General features: G+C 39.4%; 1 protein-coding gene across 1 annotated transcript in view; it reads left to right on the forward strand.

The window, feature by feature from the left end:
- pth2ra (parathyroid hormone 2 receptor a) overlaps positions 1–17507 on the forward strand; it is a 54712-nt gene that overhangs the window by 18733 nt on the left and 18472 nt on the right. Inside the window, exons 7-9 of the mRNA XM_037110958.1 lie at positions 5723–5876; positions 9836–9896; positions 16558–16624. Coding sequence (XP_036966853.1) covers positions 5723–5876; positions 9836–9896; positions 16558–16624 — 282 coding nt within the window. The remainder of the gene's footprint in view (positions 1–5722; positions 5877–9835; positions 9897–16557; positions 16625–17507) is intronic.

Consider the following 17507-nt stretch of genomic DNA (forward strand, 5'->3'; position numbering starts at 1 on the left):
TCGTTTGGGGTGTGAATCTTTCGTAAATCTCTCTATTCGATTCGACCTGAGTTGATTTCAATTTTTGGGTATCTGTGTGTGCTTCGCTGTGTTTCTACTGTTATAAATCCAGCAGTGAGAGGTCCGTCGCTGTACGAGACTCTGGGCAGAAGCTTTTGAGCAGACGTGTTTTCTTCACCACAGGGTTTGTTTAACGTATTGAATGCTTGCTGCAGTGTTTGTTTGTTAGCTTGTTAGCGGTTGTCAGCAGGTATTTTTACGCTGACCGCTCCATCGACATAAAGTTGTAATGTCTTGTGAAGGCGCTAAAGGTGTTCACCAACATGCTGCCTGGTTTGTGTTTGTCCTGCAGAAGGTAATCATCCATTTATCATACCCCTTTTTCATTCCATCAGCATCATGCGGCATGGTTTTGGGGAAGCTTTGTACCAAATAGACTGCAGTGAACTTAAATCTGTCTAACTCTGACTGCTCAAGCTTCAAATCACCTATATGCTCAGACCCTCCACATAATTAATTTTTTAATTACAAATAAGAAGCAAAGCACTCAACTCACGTATATAGCTTCAGTTGTGAATAAACAAAATAAAAATAAAGAATTGTAATCCTATCAAACTATTTATTCTTGTGGCAAGAATAAACAGTTGGATGGGATTGCAATTATTTATTTTTAATTATTGATAGATGAGTCCTCCTTTTACAAATGGATCTTAATTGCCTTATTAAACTCTGACGATACAGCAGTGTACTTAATCTCGACCCCACAGCACGTAGCCTTGATCGTTCTCTTTAGAAAACACTGTGTTTTATGCACCGCAGCAAGAGCGTCCAGCTATTTTAATGGATTTCCGGACAGGAAAAAGTTCTCTAATTCAATGAGAATCTCATGAAACAGTTTTTCAAGGCCAATCACCCGATCAGCTTTCTGTGGCAGAAACATCTTCGCAATAGCTTTGCATGTTAAAGAGTCGCCCTGAGGCTGCGTTCAGCAGTGTTTATCCACATGAACCGGTCTGAGGGAGGGAGAGCTGGCAGGGGATGTTTTAACCTTGAACCATATCATTTAAAAAAGGCTAATGTGTTTTTTGTTTAACTGTGTTTGTAAGCGCTGTGGAATTAAGCTAATGTTTTTTGTTTCCTTAGTGCATCTTTTCTAAGGAGAAACTTGTTCATTAGGATCAACAACTACAATGTTAAAAAGTCATTTCCTGTTATTGAAGTACAGTTTTTGACTTTTACGTAAAAATCTTATTTTTTTAAGGTTTAATTTACACATGTGAAAACAATTAAATCCACTTTAGATACTGTTATGGTTCTGATAATCAGGCTTCAGACTGCAGGGTCTTTTTAAGGGTATTTCATTTGATTTATGTATTAATGTAATAAAATGGTAAACCATCTTACTTTATCTAATGTAATGTAGACTTGAATATAACCACGTCATATATTGAATAAATTATAGATTACCATAAATACATAATAATTCACAGTGTCTGTTATTGTATGTAATCTGTATCTAAAATACAGGAAAATTCTGTAAAATAAACGCAAAAAATCATTCAAAATAATAAACATTGCCTATGTGACAATTAGGAGAAGATTATTTAATTTAATTGATAAATTAAAAGTAAAGTAAAATTCTGTAAAATAAACAGGCAAAAAATCCTTAAAAATTACATTAAACAGCTTTACAATTTAGCACACGAGACAAGTTTTACAAATTTATATAATGCCATTGATGTCTTTGTATATTCAAAAATAATGAAAAATTATGTAAAACAACAGAATAAAACCTTCAAATTACAGGTTGTGTTTTACAGTGTAATTGCTTTTAAAGGTTGCACATGTGAGACAAGCTTCACAAAGTTATATCCTCATAGTAATACAAATGTCTGTAAGGACTACTTTTTCTATTTTCGTGCATTGACAGATAAAGATATATATAAAAAACACCCTGGGTATCTGATAAAGAATCTACTGGTCTGACGTTGTCATGGTTGCATAAGTCAAGAGACAAGACTTAAATCTTAAAACTGGCTGTTTTGTCACAAAAATACTCTAATCATTAAATCTCTGCAGGTGAAAGCTTCTTCCTTGACACCCCCACAACAAACTCCCATGGAGACTTTTTTTGAAAGTAGCACACGTCTAAATTTCTTGCCTCTGACATGTTGTCCTTCTGTTTTTATTTAGTTAGCAACTAATTTAATCAGTGACTCAGCTCCGGTCATGTGTCATTAGTCATAAGAATGGAGGAATCACCCTGACATTCATCTGGTTTTCAAGGAGGATTGTTTGTTTCGTTGAGTTCAGAGAGGAATCAATTATTTAATCAAAAAGGGTCAGGATTGTTTCAGTCGGGTGATTTATACAAAATATCAAAGATAATTGTGTCATGTCACAAAGCGAGAGTGCAGCGCTGACAGAGTGAAAGCAATTATTTTACACTGAATCATGCAGCTTAATCCTGGTGAGATAACTCTGATAGTAAGTCTGCTCAAGTCACAAACACTTTTAACACATTCTCAGTTATTTTTTATATTGACTTACATCATTTTAAGGGACTTGGTCTGTGTTTTTTTTTCTGGACCGATATGCTCAGTGAAAACTCATTATGGGGTTATGTTATGAGCGCCAAGTGTTTGTCGTCTTACATTCAGTACGTATGTGTCCTCATGTGCATGTTAACATCCACATCAACAATGCGGTTGTTCTCTGCCTCTGGAAATGAAAAATACTTGGTCTTAACGGTCTACCTATAATTTAGCTTTATTGAAATATATTTAATTTTTAAGATCCACCGCTGACATGATCGAAGACGTTGCTCTGAATACTAACTTGTGTCTGATAATAGTTTTTCAACGGCTTACAGCAAAGTTACATTTTCTTGTTGAAATGTAACACCTGCTTCTTTTCCGTCAATACCAGATGTCTCCCACCAAAGTCAATTCTCATGCATATGTGTGCTGAAGGTTTCAAGTTTCCAAAGCACACTTGGTGACATTTAAGGTGAGCTCAAGGAAAAGTTCCTCCCTTCAGCTGAAGAACATACTTCTATTTTAAAACATGGCATGAGTGAATGAATAAATGTAGGCATTATAGGTTTCTGCAAACTACGTATATATTTTAACTCTGCACCTTTGCATTACTTTAGGTTCACTTTACTAGGGTGCTTATGCTCCGGTTAGGTTCAGGCATTATAACATACTTGTTTCAGGTTAGAGAAAGATCATGATTTGGCTTGAAATACCTGTTTTGTCACCTCAATACATGGCATGAAATTGGCCTGAAATCCCTCAGGCAGGATCATGTCCTCTATTTGTCAGAGTGGAACTTTCCCCGAGTCCAACTGAGACTGCTGACAGCAGTTTAACCCTCAGGCCAGGCTCAGGCGCCATCAGCAGAGTATCCATCCCATCCTCGTCCCCAGATTGGAAATACTCCTCCTTGAAGTTGGAGAGTTGCTAATTCTCTGTAGAATTACACACTTAGTGTGATGAATCAGATCTCTTTCATACATGAAGCATGGAGAAAAGACCCAGACGGTAGGTTCTCTGTTGACTTACAGATTTTCTTCACTTATAAACTGTCAGGTATCAATGGAACAACAGATGCAGACCTCATGACAGATGAGAAGGCTGTCCTCAGGGCAATGAGCCTTTGACGTTTGCAAGACAGTGAGTGTCAGTCTAATCTGACTTTCAGACAACACCTCAGACGAAAACAATCGCCCCTCATCTGACTTCCTGACACCTTCCAACACCCTAGATGAAAACACTGGACCCTTATCTGAATTCCTGACACATTGTTATCCATACATTGATTTCTGAATTAAAAAAATATGGAATTCCCATGGATCTCTTTAAAAATATTAAATGGTTTTGTTGAAAAGCAAATGTTGAACAAATGTTGGAACACCTGTAAATCCACCACTATCCTCTCCACTTCATGATATGACATGTCAGATCACACTGGGCCGACTCAACTAGTTGAGATTCAGAATCCAATTCAGAAAATCCTCCACTAATGAATGACTAGTGGAGGGTGGAGGAACATCTTATGACAGAATCAGTAACATTAAGTAAGATTTTGGCAATAAGGGGATTTCTGAAAAAAAATAAAAATAAAAAAAAAATAAACTGGAGATGCAGGCTGACCTTGTCTTATTAACAGCAATCTGAAGGTTGATGATGACTACTTGGGATGCTAAGGGAGACTGGTTAGATACTGGCTGCCCAGGGACAATTTCACTTTTTTTTTCTTGAGAGCCTGAGCTTCTCTATTGAGCCATAAAAAATGATTATTCATTTCGGTCTTGAGAGGTAGAAGAATTAGCTTGTGCGCCTGTCACTGTTTCTGACTGAAAGAGCTCGAGGTTGAGGTATTCTGGGAGAATCAGCAGAGGATTAAAGTGCACAGCTCACTATAAAGGCCAAACCTCCGACTGGTAAACCTTGTACCACTGTCCTGCACGTGTTCTTAAACTAAAAGGCTCAATAAGATCCGGGAAATCACAGAGAAGAGAGTTAGAAGGACAACTTTCATCAATATTGAACTCAACAAGGAGGAGTAATGGACCATATTTGGGTCTAACAAGAGAGAGAAGCTCAGAAAATACACATGGCAAACTCAGGGATTTTTTCTGAGTGTCATCAGAGCAGATTTGTACCTTTAGATATCTCCGTGTGTGGGAGGATATCACAGCAGTTTTCATCTTTTTTTGTGTACATTTGCGGCAGTTGTTTATTTGGCCTGCAAATTCATTTTAATTTTTATAGGATGGCCCCATGCATTAAGATTCAAACCAAGCCAGCACATGTGGACCAGAAATTAAGAAACCAAAACACGGGAAAGAGCAAAGATTTCTGCGGAGAACTCCATTCATTTAACACATTTAACACACTGCTTTTATTCTTGACTAAATCCTCATTTGCAAGTGACGGTGTTATTTTAAAATAAGATCTTTGATAATAGAGATTAAAATAATGGTTTTCAGTCAAATATATGGGGCCAAAAGTCTGTAACAAAAGAGGACCGAGGGAAACAATAAGCAGGCTTCAGTGAGCTGATGTCCAGTGAAATCTAAAATCCAAAAAGCAAGTAACAAAAGACAGGAAAAGGAAAATCCAAGGAAGAAATTAAGAGAAATACAAAACTGGGAACAATCTAACACAGGGAACACATGAGGATGGGGGAACAGGCACGGGAGAAGTGGATGGTGACAGACGAGTGAACGAAGAGTGAGGGAACAACGCAGGCTTAAATACAAATTCAACTAACGAGTGGACGAGGTGCAGGTGATGGCGTCAGTGCTAACGAGAAAATCAGGCTGGGGAGGAACGCAGGAGGGAAGCAGAGCACGAGGATCACAGGTGAGCACAAAGTTGAAAGTGACAACAAGATACAAGAGAATAAAACTCCAAAACAAAACTGGAATTACTCAACCGAAAACCAAAGCCGAGACAAAGTGGGCGTCCACGCTTACATTAGATTTGATGACTTTTATTGACATGAAGTTACTGTTTCACTGCTGCTGTTTTATGTTTCCTCACTGCAATCACATCATTGAGTCTCTGAGCTGCACCAGTGATGGGAGGATATTTGTTGTGAAATGCTTTGCTCGGAAAAATGTGTCAACGCAAAGGCACACAAATAAAGAAGTATGAGCAGGATGTGATGAAAGCCTCCATGTTTGTTTGTTTGTTTTTTTTTTTGTCATCAGATTGGCTGCAAGGTGACAGTGCTGCTCTTTATCTATTTCTTGGCCACCAACTACTACTGGATCCTGGTCGAGGGCCTCTACCTCCACAGCCTCATCTTCATGGCCTTCAGATCAGACTCCAGATACCTCTGGGGCTTCACACTCATCGGATGGGGTGAGTGGAAAGAAAATACATGTACAGATACAAACGTTTTATGCAGTCCTCCAGTTGCTTTGGAAAAAATGAAGCTGAAAGTTTTACTGCAGAGCTCAAACTCACAAACCAGCCGCGGTTGTCATGTCAGCCTTATGATTGAATATACCGAGAATACAATGCTTTAATTAATTCTGCACTACATAATTGTTCTTCTGCAGCAAACCACATTTTAGGAAAAATGTCTTATACAGCAGTGACAACAGCTCATATATAATAGTCTGGTCATTAATAGTGTGTGCTTTGGTGCATACAAAGTGCAAGACCTGAGTATCAGAGGAACTCAAGCAAGTCACACGTCTGTATCCCACCACTTTTAAATGAAACGGTGCAGTTCTGAAACAGATCAAAATCAGTTATCATCAGAAAAATAAACAGGCAAATTAGAGACAGACTAAACCTTCTGATATTTAATCTAAAAAAAAAAAAATAGTTGGAAGTATTTCTCGTGTTTGCTCTTTCCTTGAGCACAAATATAAGATGTGTGTGTGTGTGTGTATATACACACACACACACACACACACACACACACACACACACACACACACACACATTATATATATATATATATATATATATATATATATATATATATATATATATACACACACCCACACATAAATAAAAGAGTGCTCCCACAAGAAGATGAAAGTGTTGAAAATCTTTGCTCTCTTCTTTGAAGTCATATTAGCAAAAAGGGGAGATTTTTGTCTCATCAGAAGCCGGGTCTCTTTTTTGTTTGTACCTTCTGCACGTTTGGTCAGAATTTAAACGGCTGATTAGACTCGGCTGGATTAAAACCCAACAGTTTCAGCATCGTTCAGAGTGCTCCAAACTATTAGTAGGAATTTACATGTGCTAATCACTTTTTTATTGGCCATATGTCAGCGGGGTGTCAGTCCAATGGATGTGACTTGCAACTTCTTGAATGCCTCTGCAGAGAGCGAGAGAAGCTAACGAAACGAGAGTCCAGTAGCGTAAACTAACGACCGGCCTCCAGCACAACACAGAAGCTCCACAGAGCCCTTTTAAGCAGGGGCATGGTTCTGTCAAGCCCCTGACAAACCAGATGGCCACTGTCATGACTGATGTGTGCAAAAGAGAGGAAAAAAAATTTGATCTGCATTTCTGTAGCTAATCAAGCTATCTGATTACAAATTGGGCAATGAAAACCCAGACATATGGACAAAGGGACACCGATAACTCTGCAGCAAGCACAGGTTTGGAGAGGTGTTTTATTTTGGCGGCGGCACACAGGGGACGTGAGGTGCCTCGATAGTCGGTCGTTGACCTCAGTGGAGACTTTCCATCAGTTGCTGCATTATTGATGTGTTCTTACAGCTTACAGCTCTTGAATGCATGAATCAGCGGGAGGACTTTGTGTCATGTCACCCATAGAGTATGTGTGCATGTGAGCGAGTGCACATGCACGAGAGAACACAAACTGGAGCTCCTCTTGTAGTGTAAAAGCAGCTCTCTGTGGTTTTACTCCACAGGGTACCTTCAAATTGCCTCAGAGCCATCGTCTCCTTCTCACTGGAACCCCTTCATTTTCTCCGCCGACGCCAGACGACCCTATTATTGTTGTAACTCACATTTTTTTGTTACTTTGACTCGGTGGTGGGAATTCCATTCCGAGATAAGAAAGTAATAATTTCCTAGCTGGTAAAAAAAACTGCTTTTAAGAGAGGATGTGTGTTGCAGATTTCATTTTATGTTTACAACATATATTTACTGTTCAACTTGATGGTGGCTACTGATGGAAATGAGAGCATTTTCATCCATTTTACCTGCTCGGAGTGGAATTGGCATCACAGGTATATCATTGCTTTCTTTCAAACCTTTGTGCTTTTGCTATCCATGTTCACAAAAAGTTTTTTTTTGCTGCAGCATCCCTTTACATACTCAGACATTTCACCTCCGCTCAATCTTTGGTGAGAGTTGCATCTGCAAATTACTTAATGGTCAGGATGTAGCCAATCAGAGGCAGAGTAGGGCAGGTCATGCCAAACAAGGTAGTGTGATCTAAAATAACACTGCTACAACAGGAGCAGTGGAATGTATATATATATTTTATAATAGATGTATAAATATATACATTATATAACCCCCTTTACATAGTGATGCACAAAGGTTATGGAAGCAAAGCCTGGACTCTAAACCAGGCATTTCAGGCAGTACAGGAGCAGAGTAATTCCCTTCGGCGTTTGGGCTTTTTCACTTTGCAGACCTTTTACATGCACAACAAATGCTACATAACACAAAACCCAAAAAGCATAATACAGCCTCTTTAACACAATTTGTTCCTTTTCGTGCACATGGATAGCAGAAGCACAAAAGGTTTGAAAGAAAGCAATGCTATACCTGGGATGCAAATCCCACTCCGAGCAGGTAAAATGGATGAAAATGCTCTCATTTCCATCAGTAGCCACCATCAAGTTGAACAGTAAATATATCTCGTTATCACATCCGTGCACTCTCCGCCACTCTCTTGCTCCGATTATGTTCTGTCAGCCTTGAATTAGATAGAGCATTAATTTAGATTCTGTCCATCATTGTGATGTTAAAATACGGGGGAAGACTTGTCAGCTACTTTATGTTCCATGATAACTGTAATAAAGCTGCCATATCTAGATTACGGTGCTTACAGAGGGGTGAAGTGAACTTTTTTTTGAGCCAAATTGGTCTTGCACAACCACGATCCAATGCACTCACCTCTGCTCTAAAAGCTCGACTAAGGAGGGCACAAACAGTACGTAACAGCAACAAAGTTCGATTCACATCGCCTGCTTGATGAGCAGCAACATAATTTACCATTCAAGTGTTCAAGTTTGCAACTCAGCCTCCTGCTGCAAAAGTAGCAGTAGTTTTTCTGGGCTTGTTTTAAGAAATGATTTTAGTTCATTTACAGCACCATTTGAATACTGATACTACTCTTAAATCGTCAAGGGGTCCCATTTGCATTTTGGATTTTCTAAACTGCAAATAGGCTGAGGTAAGCAAATCTTACCATAGTCTTAAGTTGTTTAGAAGTGTCACACAGGAAAGGCCTCGCTGGAGTTTTTGAAAAGAGCCTCCACTAATAAGTTAAGATGGATTAGATATAAAGAAAAGAATAAGTTCACCAAAAAATTGAAATTTAGTCATAATTATCTACTGGCCCTAATGCCGGTGGAAAGTCAGGTGAATTGTCTCGGTCAACAAAACATTTCAGCCTAATAGCAAATCAGTTTTGCAGCATTCTCCTAGACAACTGAAGTAGATCAGGACTTAACTTTAAAAAACGTACAGAAACAACCAGAAATTAAAACAAAACACAAAATGACTCATCCAAAAAAGCTCTACGCTCTGCATGAATAACGCCGATTCACCAGTTAGGAGGTTAAAGCAGTTTGCTGCAAAGCTGTCGTGCTAAGAAGCTCCAGAAATGTTTTATGGCCTAAGAAATGTCACCCGATTTTCCCAGTGGTCTTGGCTCTTTATTAGGGTTTCTGAAAGTCTAGACACTTCTTTTGTGTGATATGACAGTAAGGGTGAGTGATTCCACAGGCTAGCAGAGCAGATTTGTCAAGTAGCTTAGTGTCATTTTACACCAGTGGGACAACAAGAAAGTATCCCACTGACAGAGGAAATAGCCAAGATACAATAGCTGGAGTCTGATCGCTGTTCTGGGGAGTAAAAGATATAAAACTGCTGCTTTTGTGGAGTGATGATGCCTGTCAGTATGCCAGCAGTGTGTTAGACGACATACTAAACACAGAGTGCATTCGAGGTGGAGGTAAGTGTGTAGATGTCTCTAGTTACCTCTGCTTCTGAAATTGATCATGAATGGGACTATGAAGTGTGACTCACACAACAAGTTAGACAAAGAAAGCACAAGACATCAGCACAGCTCACTGTCTTCTCGTGTGTGATTTCAGGTGTTCCTGCTCTTTTCGTGGCAGTGTGGGCGATTGTCAGGGCAACGCTAGCAGACGCAAGGTGAGAGAACAAACCACGCTGTGTCTTAAAGCTTTCACAGCAAAAAAAAAAAAAAAGGAAGGAAGTTGATGAGTCCAAAGGCCAAACCTGAATACAAACACAATAAAAGAGAAATTGCATGATGTCATAATTAGAACTTAATCACGGTGACATTTGAATCATCAGCGACATCCAATTACATAGGCACCATTTAATTAGCGAAACACATCTGAATAAATCAACAGTTGCTGTCATGTCAGGTAGACTCTAAGACACTGAACAATTCACGTAAATATTCTATGTGACTGTCGAACCTCTCTATCTGAATTCATGGGGTTTTATCTGCTGCTGTAACTGCCTACGCTTTGCTTTGAAGGCTTTTGGAGCCTGGCTGCAGGGTTGAGTAAGTTCAGCTGCATTAAGTTTGCTTCCTTAGTGGTGCTGTGCTGGGGTTGAGGTCAGGGTTCTGTGCAGGCCAGTCACGCTCTTCCACACCAAACTCAAACAACTGTTTCTTTACAGAGCTGACTTTGTGCACATGAGTAATTTGATGCTGGACAGAAAGGAAAGGACGTTCTCCAGAAAGGCAAGACACTGGATGAACCATCTGTCTATCGGGGCTTTTTTCCCGCTGGCACTTTTGGCCATGCTGATTCAAACCATGCCACGCCGATTTGTTTTCCCGATTCTGATGTGAATTGAGCCGTGCCACATTTGGTCTGGGTCACCCGACCTCCAGGCAGGCTGCTGTGCCATCCCTCGTCCACGGCCAACCTGTGACGACTCTCCCTCTGCCCCTCAATGAAGCATGTGGTGCAACTGCGACCGGAGAAAAATACAGTTTTAAAAGTGTCTGTGGGCTCAGCTCTCAGTACTTTCTATCCAAGTCTCTCTAGTTTCTCTCCTGTGTTTCTGTTTCATCACCTTGGCTGAGGTGTAAATCATTTGAAGAAGATTAAACGTGTTTAACTCCGAATCAGTGGATATTTTCCGATAATCCTGCAGGGGAGGAAAAGTGTTTACAGCTGCTCATTTGACCAAATCCGGACAGTGACGAAGAACAAATACTTTGTTACTGTACTTTTAATGCATTTGCAAACAGATCAAATGTTTGACCCGAGTTGCTTGTGAACAGATCTCCAAAAGGACTCCTCGTGAGATGTATAAATATTTAACCTGTTTCGAATGTCCATGTCTCTACTGGCGGGCGTTAAACAGACGACACTGACATTGCGACATACTGTAGATAATGTCATTGTCAGAGATCCTCGATTGATTAATTTGGGAAGAGGGTTTACTCGGGACATATTTGAGAAACCAAACTTCGTGACAACTTAATTTCTATCTTATGTTGTTCATTGTTGAATCCCTGAAGGCTGGTAATTTTCGCTGAACTCTGGAATCTTTATTTTTGGACTTGCCTTACCCTAACCTGCAAAAAGCCACCAGGCCAAATGTACACAAAGAGTACGTACATATTGGGCATAAAGTGGATTGCAGGGTAAAATTGTTAATCCAGCAATCAACTGTAGCTCAACATCTGCTATAGCAATGATTCACATTCGTCAGAATATAATACAACATCAGAGATCTTGACCGCTGAGTTGAGTGCTGGTTTTTCATATATTCTGATGAAATGATATCTCCTACTCAATACGACCTCCCTCTGCCTCGCAGAGACACCCGATAATAATCATCATTTGTTTCACAGCTATTCAGAAAAAAGCCTTTTCATACTGAGTGTCACAGGCTGAGTAAGAATCACTGCCGACTGTTTTGCAGCATATCTGTCTATTCTTTACATTTCAGAGGTGTTATGAGACATTGATTGCATTGATTCAGTAGAGCCTGCCTGTTAATGCATTGCCCACCCTCTGAGCTTTAGCGTCCCTCCAGACAGGGTCACAGACAATAAGCAATAATGAATACACATACATATTTTTTAAAGCAATATCTTTGACCTTTGTAAACATCACAATCTGACCTTTCACTTAATGTTCATTATGTGACTGATGCTAAGTATCCGTTCCCCGGTGATGGATCTGTGACTATCACGGAGAATAAGTGGCTCATGTAAAAATGTTAATTGAGCTAAGCGCACTGATTTGGTGTAATGAGAGATGGCTTTATTTCTGTTTCAACTGCAGATAGTATTACCACAATTTCAGCTTTATACCCAATGTTGACACCATCACCTGATAAGCTTTTTACCTGTGTGATGTTACAAACAGCTGTTTTTGGAGGATTCAACACATTTTCCAGTCTTTTGTTGTTCCTTTCCCAAATTTTTTTGAAACATGCTGCTGCATTCAACATTTTTCTTATTTTAACAGGTATATCAAATGACTATTAAAAATGTATGGCAATAAGATTGGTTCAGATGTTGAAACTGAGTCAGATGTCTGTAGATGCCCAAAAGGGTTCCTGGCTCGACATCAAGACATTTAGATTTCTTGAACATCGACAGGCAAGCAAAAAAGAGTTTGGTCCCAGTCAGACATTCAAATATTTAAGCCCTGGTACACGTCCAAGAGGGGTCCCAGTTGGGGCCATGGGGTTATCTAGCCAGACGTTTAAATATTTGACCCGTGTTGCTCATGAATGGATCTCCAAAACGACTCCTAGTGAGACTTCCAAATATTGAACCTGTTTCGAATGTCCACCACAAAAGTGGGTCTCTACTGTCTGGCGATAAATAGACGTCACTGACATTGCGACATAGATAATGCCATTATCAGAGATCCTTGAATGATTAGTTTGGGAAGAGGGTTTACTCAGGACATATTTGAGGAACCAAACTTTGTGATATTTTCATATTTGTCTTATGTTGTTCATTGTTGAATCTGGTATTTTTTGTTGAGCTCTGGAATCTTTATTTTTGGACTTATCTTACCCTAACCTGCAAAAAGCCACCAGGATACAGTCAAGCTGTTGTTGTACAAAAATAAAAAAGGAGCATGAAAAAACTGAAGGATGGACTTGGAGAATCGTTAAACTCCCTTGTACTGCTTCAAGTATATGTTAAAAAGGATTAGCAAATAATTAGTTTTAATGATGTTCTACACAGCATCCATTGCAGATTGCAGAATCTTATTATAACTTATAACTTATAACTTTCAAAAGTGCAATCTAAAAAAGCCATTAAAAAGCCATCATGTCACAGACAAATATGCAGAAAATATTTGGAGAGGAGACAATAATTCAACAGTCTCACCAGCCTCAGGTAACAGACTTATTTTGACACTCAAATTCAAAACAAAGCTAGTCGTACAACCTCAAGGCATTTTTTTTTTTTTTTTCGCTTCAAAGCGATGTTTGATTAGAATTATTCAAAGCCTTTTGATGAAAGCTGAACTTTTTTAATTGAAAAGGAAAGTGGCCAGTAGCTCTGACACACCAAACTGTAACTCGGACAATCAGAACAAGGTTCCCTTGAACCTTACACTAACTATGTCTATCAACAGTAGTGAGTCACAGCAAGAACACTGTGGGCTGAAAATCTATAACGTTGTGCTGTCCAAGTTTCACTGAATTGCCCATTGTTGTGACCTTCTGTCCATCTGGCCATGCTGTGAGCTGTCTTGGGTGTTTCTTCTGAGCTCTGACTCACTGGTGACCCTGAAAACAATATGCAGGTACAGAAAATCGCTTTTCCAGAGGTCCAGAGGATTCATTAAGTTAATTTGTATTCTGTTCAGACTGCAGACCTTGGAGGGAAGGAGCTGTGAGTATGGTCTTTATAGCAGGGGCGATACAGAGGTGTAATTTGTACAATAAGGCGATCATTGGAAGGTAGTTTCAAAAGACAAGGGGCAGCATATTACTGCATAATCAACAACTGCTGCGCTTTGTTAGCTGTGGAACAGGTATCCCCACAGGCGATGGGGTTCAGCTCACCTAATTGGCAGCCTGAGAGTGAACATAGCAGGACAGTGAACTGGACCTGAACACAGCCTCCAAGACAGACTGAGGTCAGTTTGACAACAGGGGTGACAGTAAGGAGGCGATTTACAGACCAAGACTCTGACTTTAGGGATGACGAAACAGAATATTGTCCCAACTAACTCTTGTCGAAAGACAAACCAAGACTGTTTCGGTGAGTTTTATTAAGTTTATGTTAAGTTCAACTTGCAATTAAGCTTGTCATAGTTGGGTAAAAGAGACAAACTTGAATTCAGAAGGTATGGTTGTATTTTTTTCTGTTTAGTAAGGTCGAGTCAAGTTTATTTTGTTTGGAACTATCAGACTGGGGGGGGGGGCTTGCTGATTAGCATGCTACTTCAGTAGTCATCTCCACAACACAATATATCAACGTCAGCACTGTTGTTTTCTCACACTCTGTTGATAACGTCGGTCAATTTGTGTGTGTGTGTGTGAGTGTTTTAAACTCAACTCTGGCCATATCTTACAAATTGCTAGCTGCTATGTATTAAACTGCGCCTGTATGTCAACCAGTTACATTACAAGCATTGATTTTCTTTAGAGATTTTTGTCTTATTTTTCTGTTGTTTCCCTTTCTGATGTGTCAATGCTCTCACCCACCCTATTTCACAGAGATCAGGGCAATTATTGCACTTTCTCTATAATAGTGAAATAGCATGTTGTTCATGTCAGTACAACACAGTTCAGATTACATTCAGTGACTCTGAAAAAGACTGTATAGATATAACATCTATCCATCTATTGTGCTGTTCCTCTTTGACATTTTTTCTCTGAGAGGAATTGAATAAAGTCTTGGTTCTTGTTGAGGTCATGGTTACTGTTATATTGTCCAGCACATGACATTTCGAATGAATGGATGACATGACATTCAATAGGTACAAGGTAAAGTTGTTGAAGCTGACAATGTTACTCCTAACCTGAACGTTCAAAGTGTAGCAGCTATTAAGAGTTTAGATAATCCTTGTGTGTAATGTCTTGCATCTATACCCTTGTGCAGTTTCCATCACTTTACATTGGGGATGCAAAACAAACTCACAGGCAGGCTTGGAGTCTCCGCAATGTTTGTGATACAATTGCATAATCATGTTTGCATAATCCCCTGGGAGATACGCAAAATGGAAATCTATATGTGTGCATAATGATGTGAGGTTTCCTTTGAAGTGAAAAAAAACAAAATCCAAACTTGATGGTTGAAATGCAGAGGCAATGCCAGGCTGAACTCCCTCATACTTATATTGTACATAAAGTATTCCCACAAGAGTTTCGCTCTCAGGATTAGTACATGACATGAAGTGTGTGTGATGTAATGTCCTGTAAAGTATTGGACAATTTAAAACACAGAAAAGTAAAAGAGAGGACACATAATAAGAGAAAAGGGGTAAAGAATTTTACTTGTCCAGGTCATTAGAACAACTATAAATTCAGTCACGACTTTAACACTTTCTGAAAAGGCCCATGTCTATAGTGCATTATAACACATTATGATGATAATGATGCCTTAAAAACATACTTATAATTATTCATAACTTTACTTAAAGCAACCACTGTTTATTTTTTGTTGACTTACAACCAGCTTGTAATGTAGAGCTTCTGAAGATAAACGTGCAACAGCACACAAAACACTGTAAAATTTAACAGGTGTTAATGTACAATTAATGGATCTTTAATCCAATATACTCATGTGGATAATACATTACATACATTGGTGTAATAATGAGTTTTGGTCATTGTTGTAAGGGACTGTGGTCATGAGCACCATAGATGCTTTATAAAAGTTCATAATGTGCTAAAATGCATCATAGACATTGGCTTAATATAGAAACTGGTACTGCTTATTGGTTACAGAATGTCATGGTCCTTGTATTTAGTTCTGCTAATATGTTGTTTTATATTGGAATTTTATGCTCATGTTTTTAGTTCAGAAACTGAAGAGGCTTTTGGTCAGTGATGACATCCTGGAAAAGGTGAATGTCAACCTTGTTTGATACAGGCATCTGGCATCAGGAAACAGAAACGAGCTAAATAGGATTGTTAAGACAGCGGGAGATATAATAGTTCACCAACAGAAGCAGCTGGGTGATCTGTACAGCACAGGAAAGCCCTGCCAATCGTAAATGACTCTACACCGAGTCTGAGCTGCGGCAAAGAAAAAGATCTACCACGGCTGGTTTATCCCAAATGGAATTAATGTAGTCAACCAATTACAGTAAACTTAAATATGAGACTGTAAGCTGAACACTATGGGTATGAACGCACCGACAGTTATAAGTTGAGAGGTCTTTGTTTCACTGATGTGATGTGTCTTGTTTTTTGCTTTTAATCCTTTGGACATGTTCGTGTTTGTATTTTCCTGGGTGAGACCAGAGACAATTTCCATGCTCTGGCTTGAGAATCGAGTTATTCTATTCTATTCTCATCTTGCGTTTTTGAACCTTGGACTTCAGTTGCTTACAAAAAGCAAAGCTTGCTTCTGGTTGTTGAACCTGCCTGCTTCTGTGTCCTGTGACACAAAAAGTGAAATAGAAAAAATAAAAACAGTACATCATGAAAAAGGTACAGTATAGAGTGGAAATGTAAAAAAGCCCTCCTGTCGTTTTACCTCACGTTTTTTGCTCTCCATCTTTACCTTCTATATTTCTGCCTGTTTGCATCAGTTTTTAACCCTACATAAACTGTCTTCTGCCTCATTATTCCTGATTCTCTGACTGCGTCTCCTCCTCTGTATTTGCGTCCACGGCAGGTGTTGGGAGTTAAGTGCTGGGAACATCAAGTGGATCTACCAGGTTCCCATTCTGACAGCCATTGGGGTAAGTTTCAGTGCCCACTGATGGCTTCAAAATAAGAATCAGCTCTTATAAAGAGGGCCAGGATTCCCAGATTTGGGGCTTTTTTTGTACATGTGTGTCTTATTAAGGCATAAATCTAAATATAATTGTTTTCAGACTGGGTGCAAACATTCCTTCCTCACTCCAGCGGGTGAAATCCTATTTAATGAAAGAGTCCTGAACATTCCTGCTGCGATAACAATATTTAGAAATTGTTGTGTTTATAGGTAATCAGTTGAGTCATTTTCTTCTCCTTTCAGCTCTCATGTCTCCTGCAGTCCTGCAGTGTACTGGTGTCCGACAGATTTTTCAACAACTGTGTAATTACAAACTGCTTCCTGCCTGCTGACCTCATTGTTCAGCGTAGTACAATGAAGATGAAGAATCATCTTAAAAACTAATGAAATCTGACTTGGATGGCTGAGGAGTCTTAATGTTCTGCATGCCAGGCCTTGTTCTGCGACTGGCACCATACAAACACAATCTGGTGATTCTGTGGGTCTGATGTAAGAGGCCGTCCAAACCTCTGATTTCCTTGATGTGCTTCCTTTGGTTCTGCTCATCACTGTATTACAGCTGGAGTGATTTCTGACACTGTTACAAAGGAACACACAGATCTATGATTTGATTCGGCCTAGATGTCCCCGTTACTGTTCTGAAACACTGTGCTTTGTCCCCAGGTTTGCACGGTGTCTGAACTTGGTGAAACTCAATTATATTTTATATTGCTCTTAAGTGCAGCTGCGTATTAAACTTTTCACTGCAATACCTCGCAATTTTTTTGGCAGCGTTGATCAAAAAAAAAAGAAAAGAAAAAAAGTCCCAAACGCAGTCACAGCCTGACACAGCAAACAAACAAAACAGA

This window comes from Acanthopagrus latus, chromosome 9 (assembly GCF_904848185.1).
Source record: "Acanthopagrus latus isolate v.2019 chromosome 9, fAcaLat1.1, whole genome shotgun sequence".
NCBI classification, from domain to species: Eukaryota; Metazoa; Chordata; class Actinopteri; order Spariformes; family Sparidae; genus Acanthopagrus; species Acanthopagrus latus.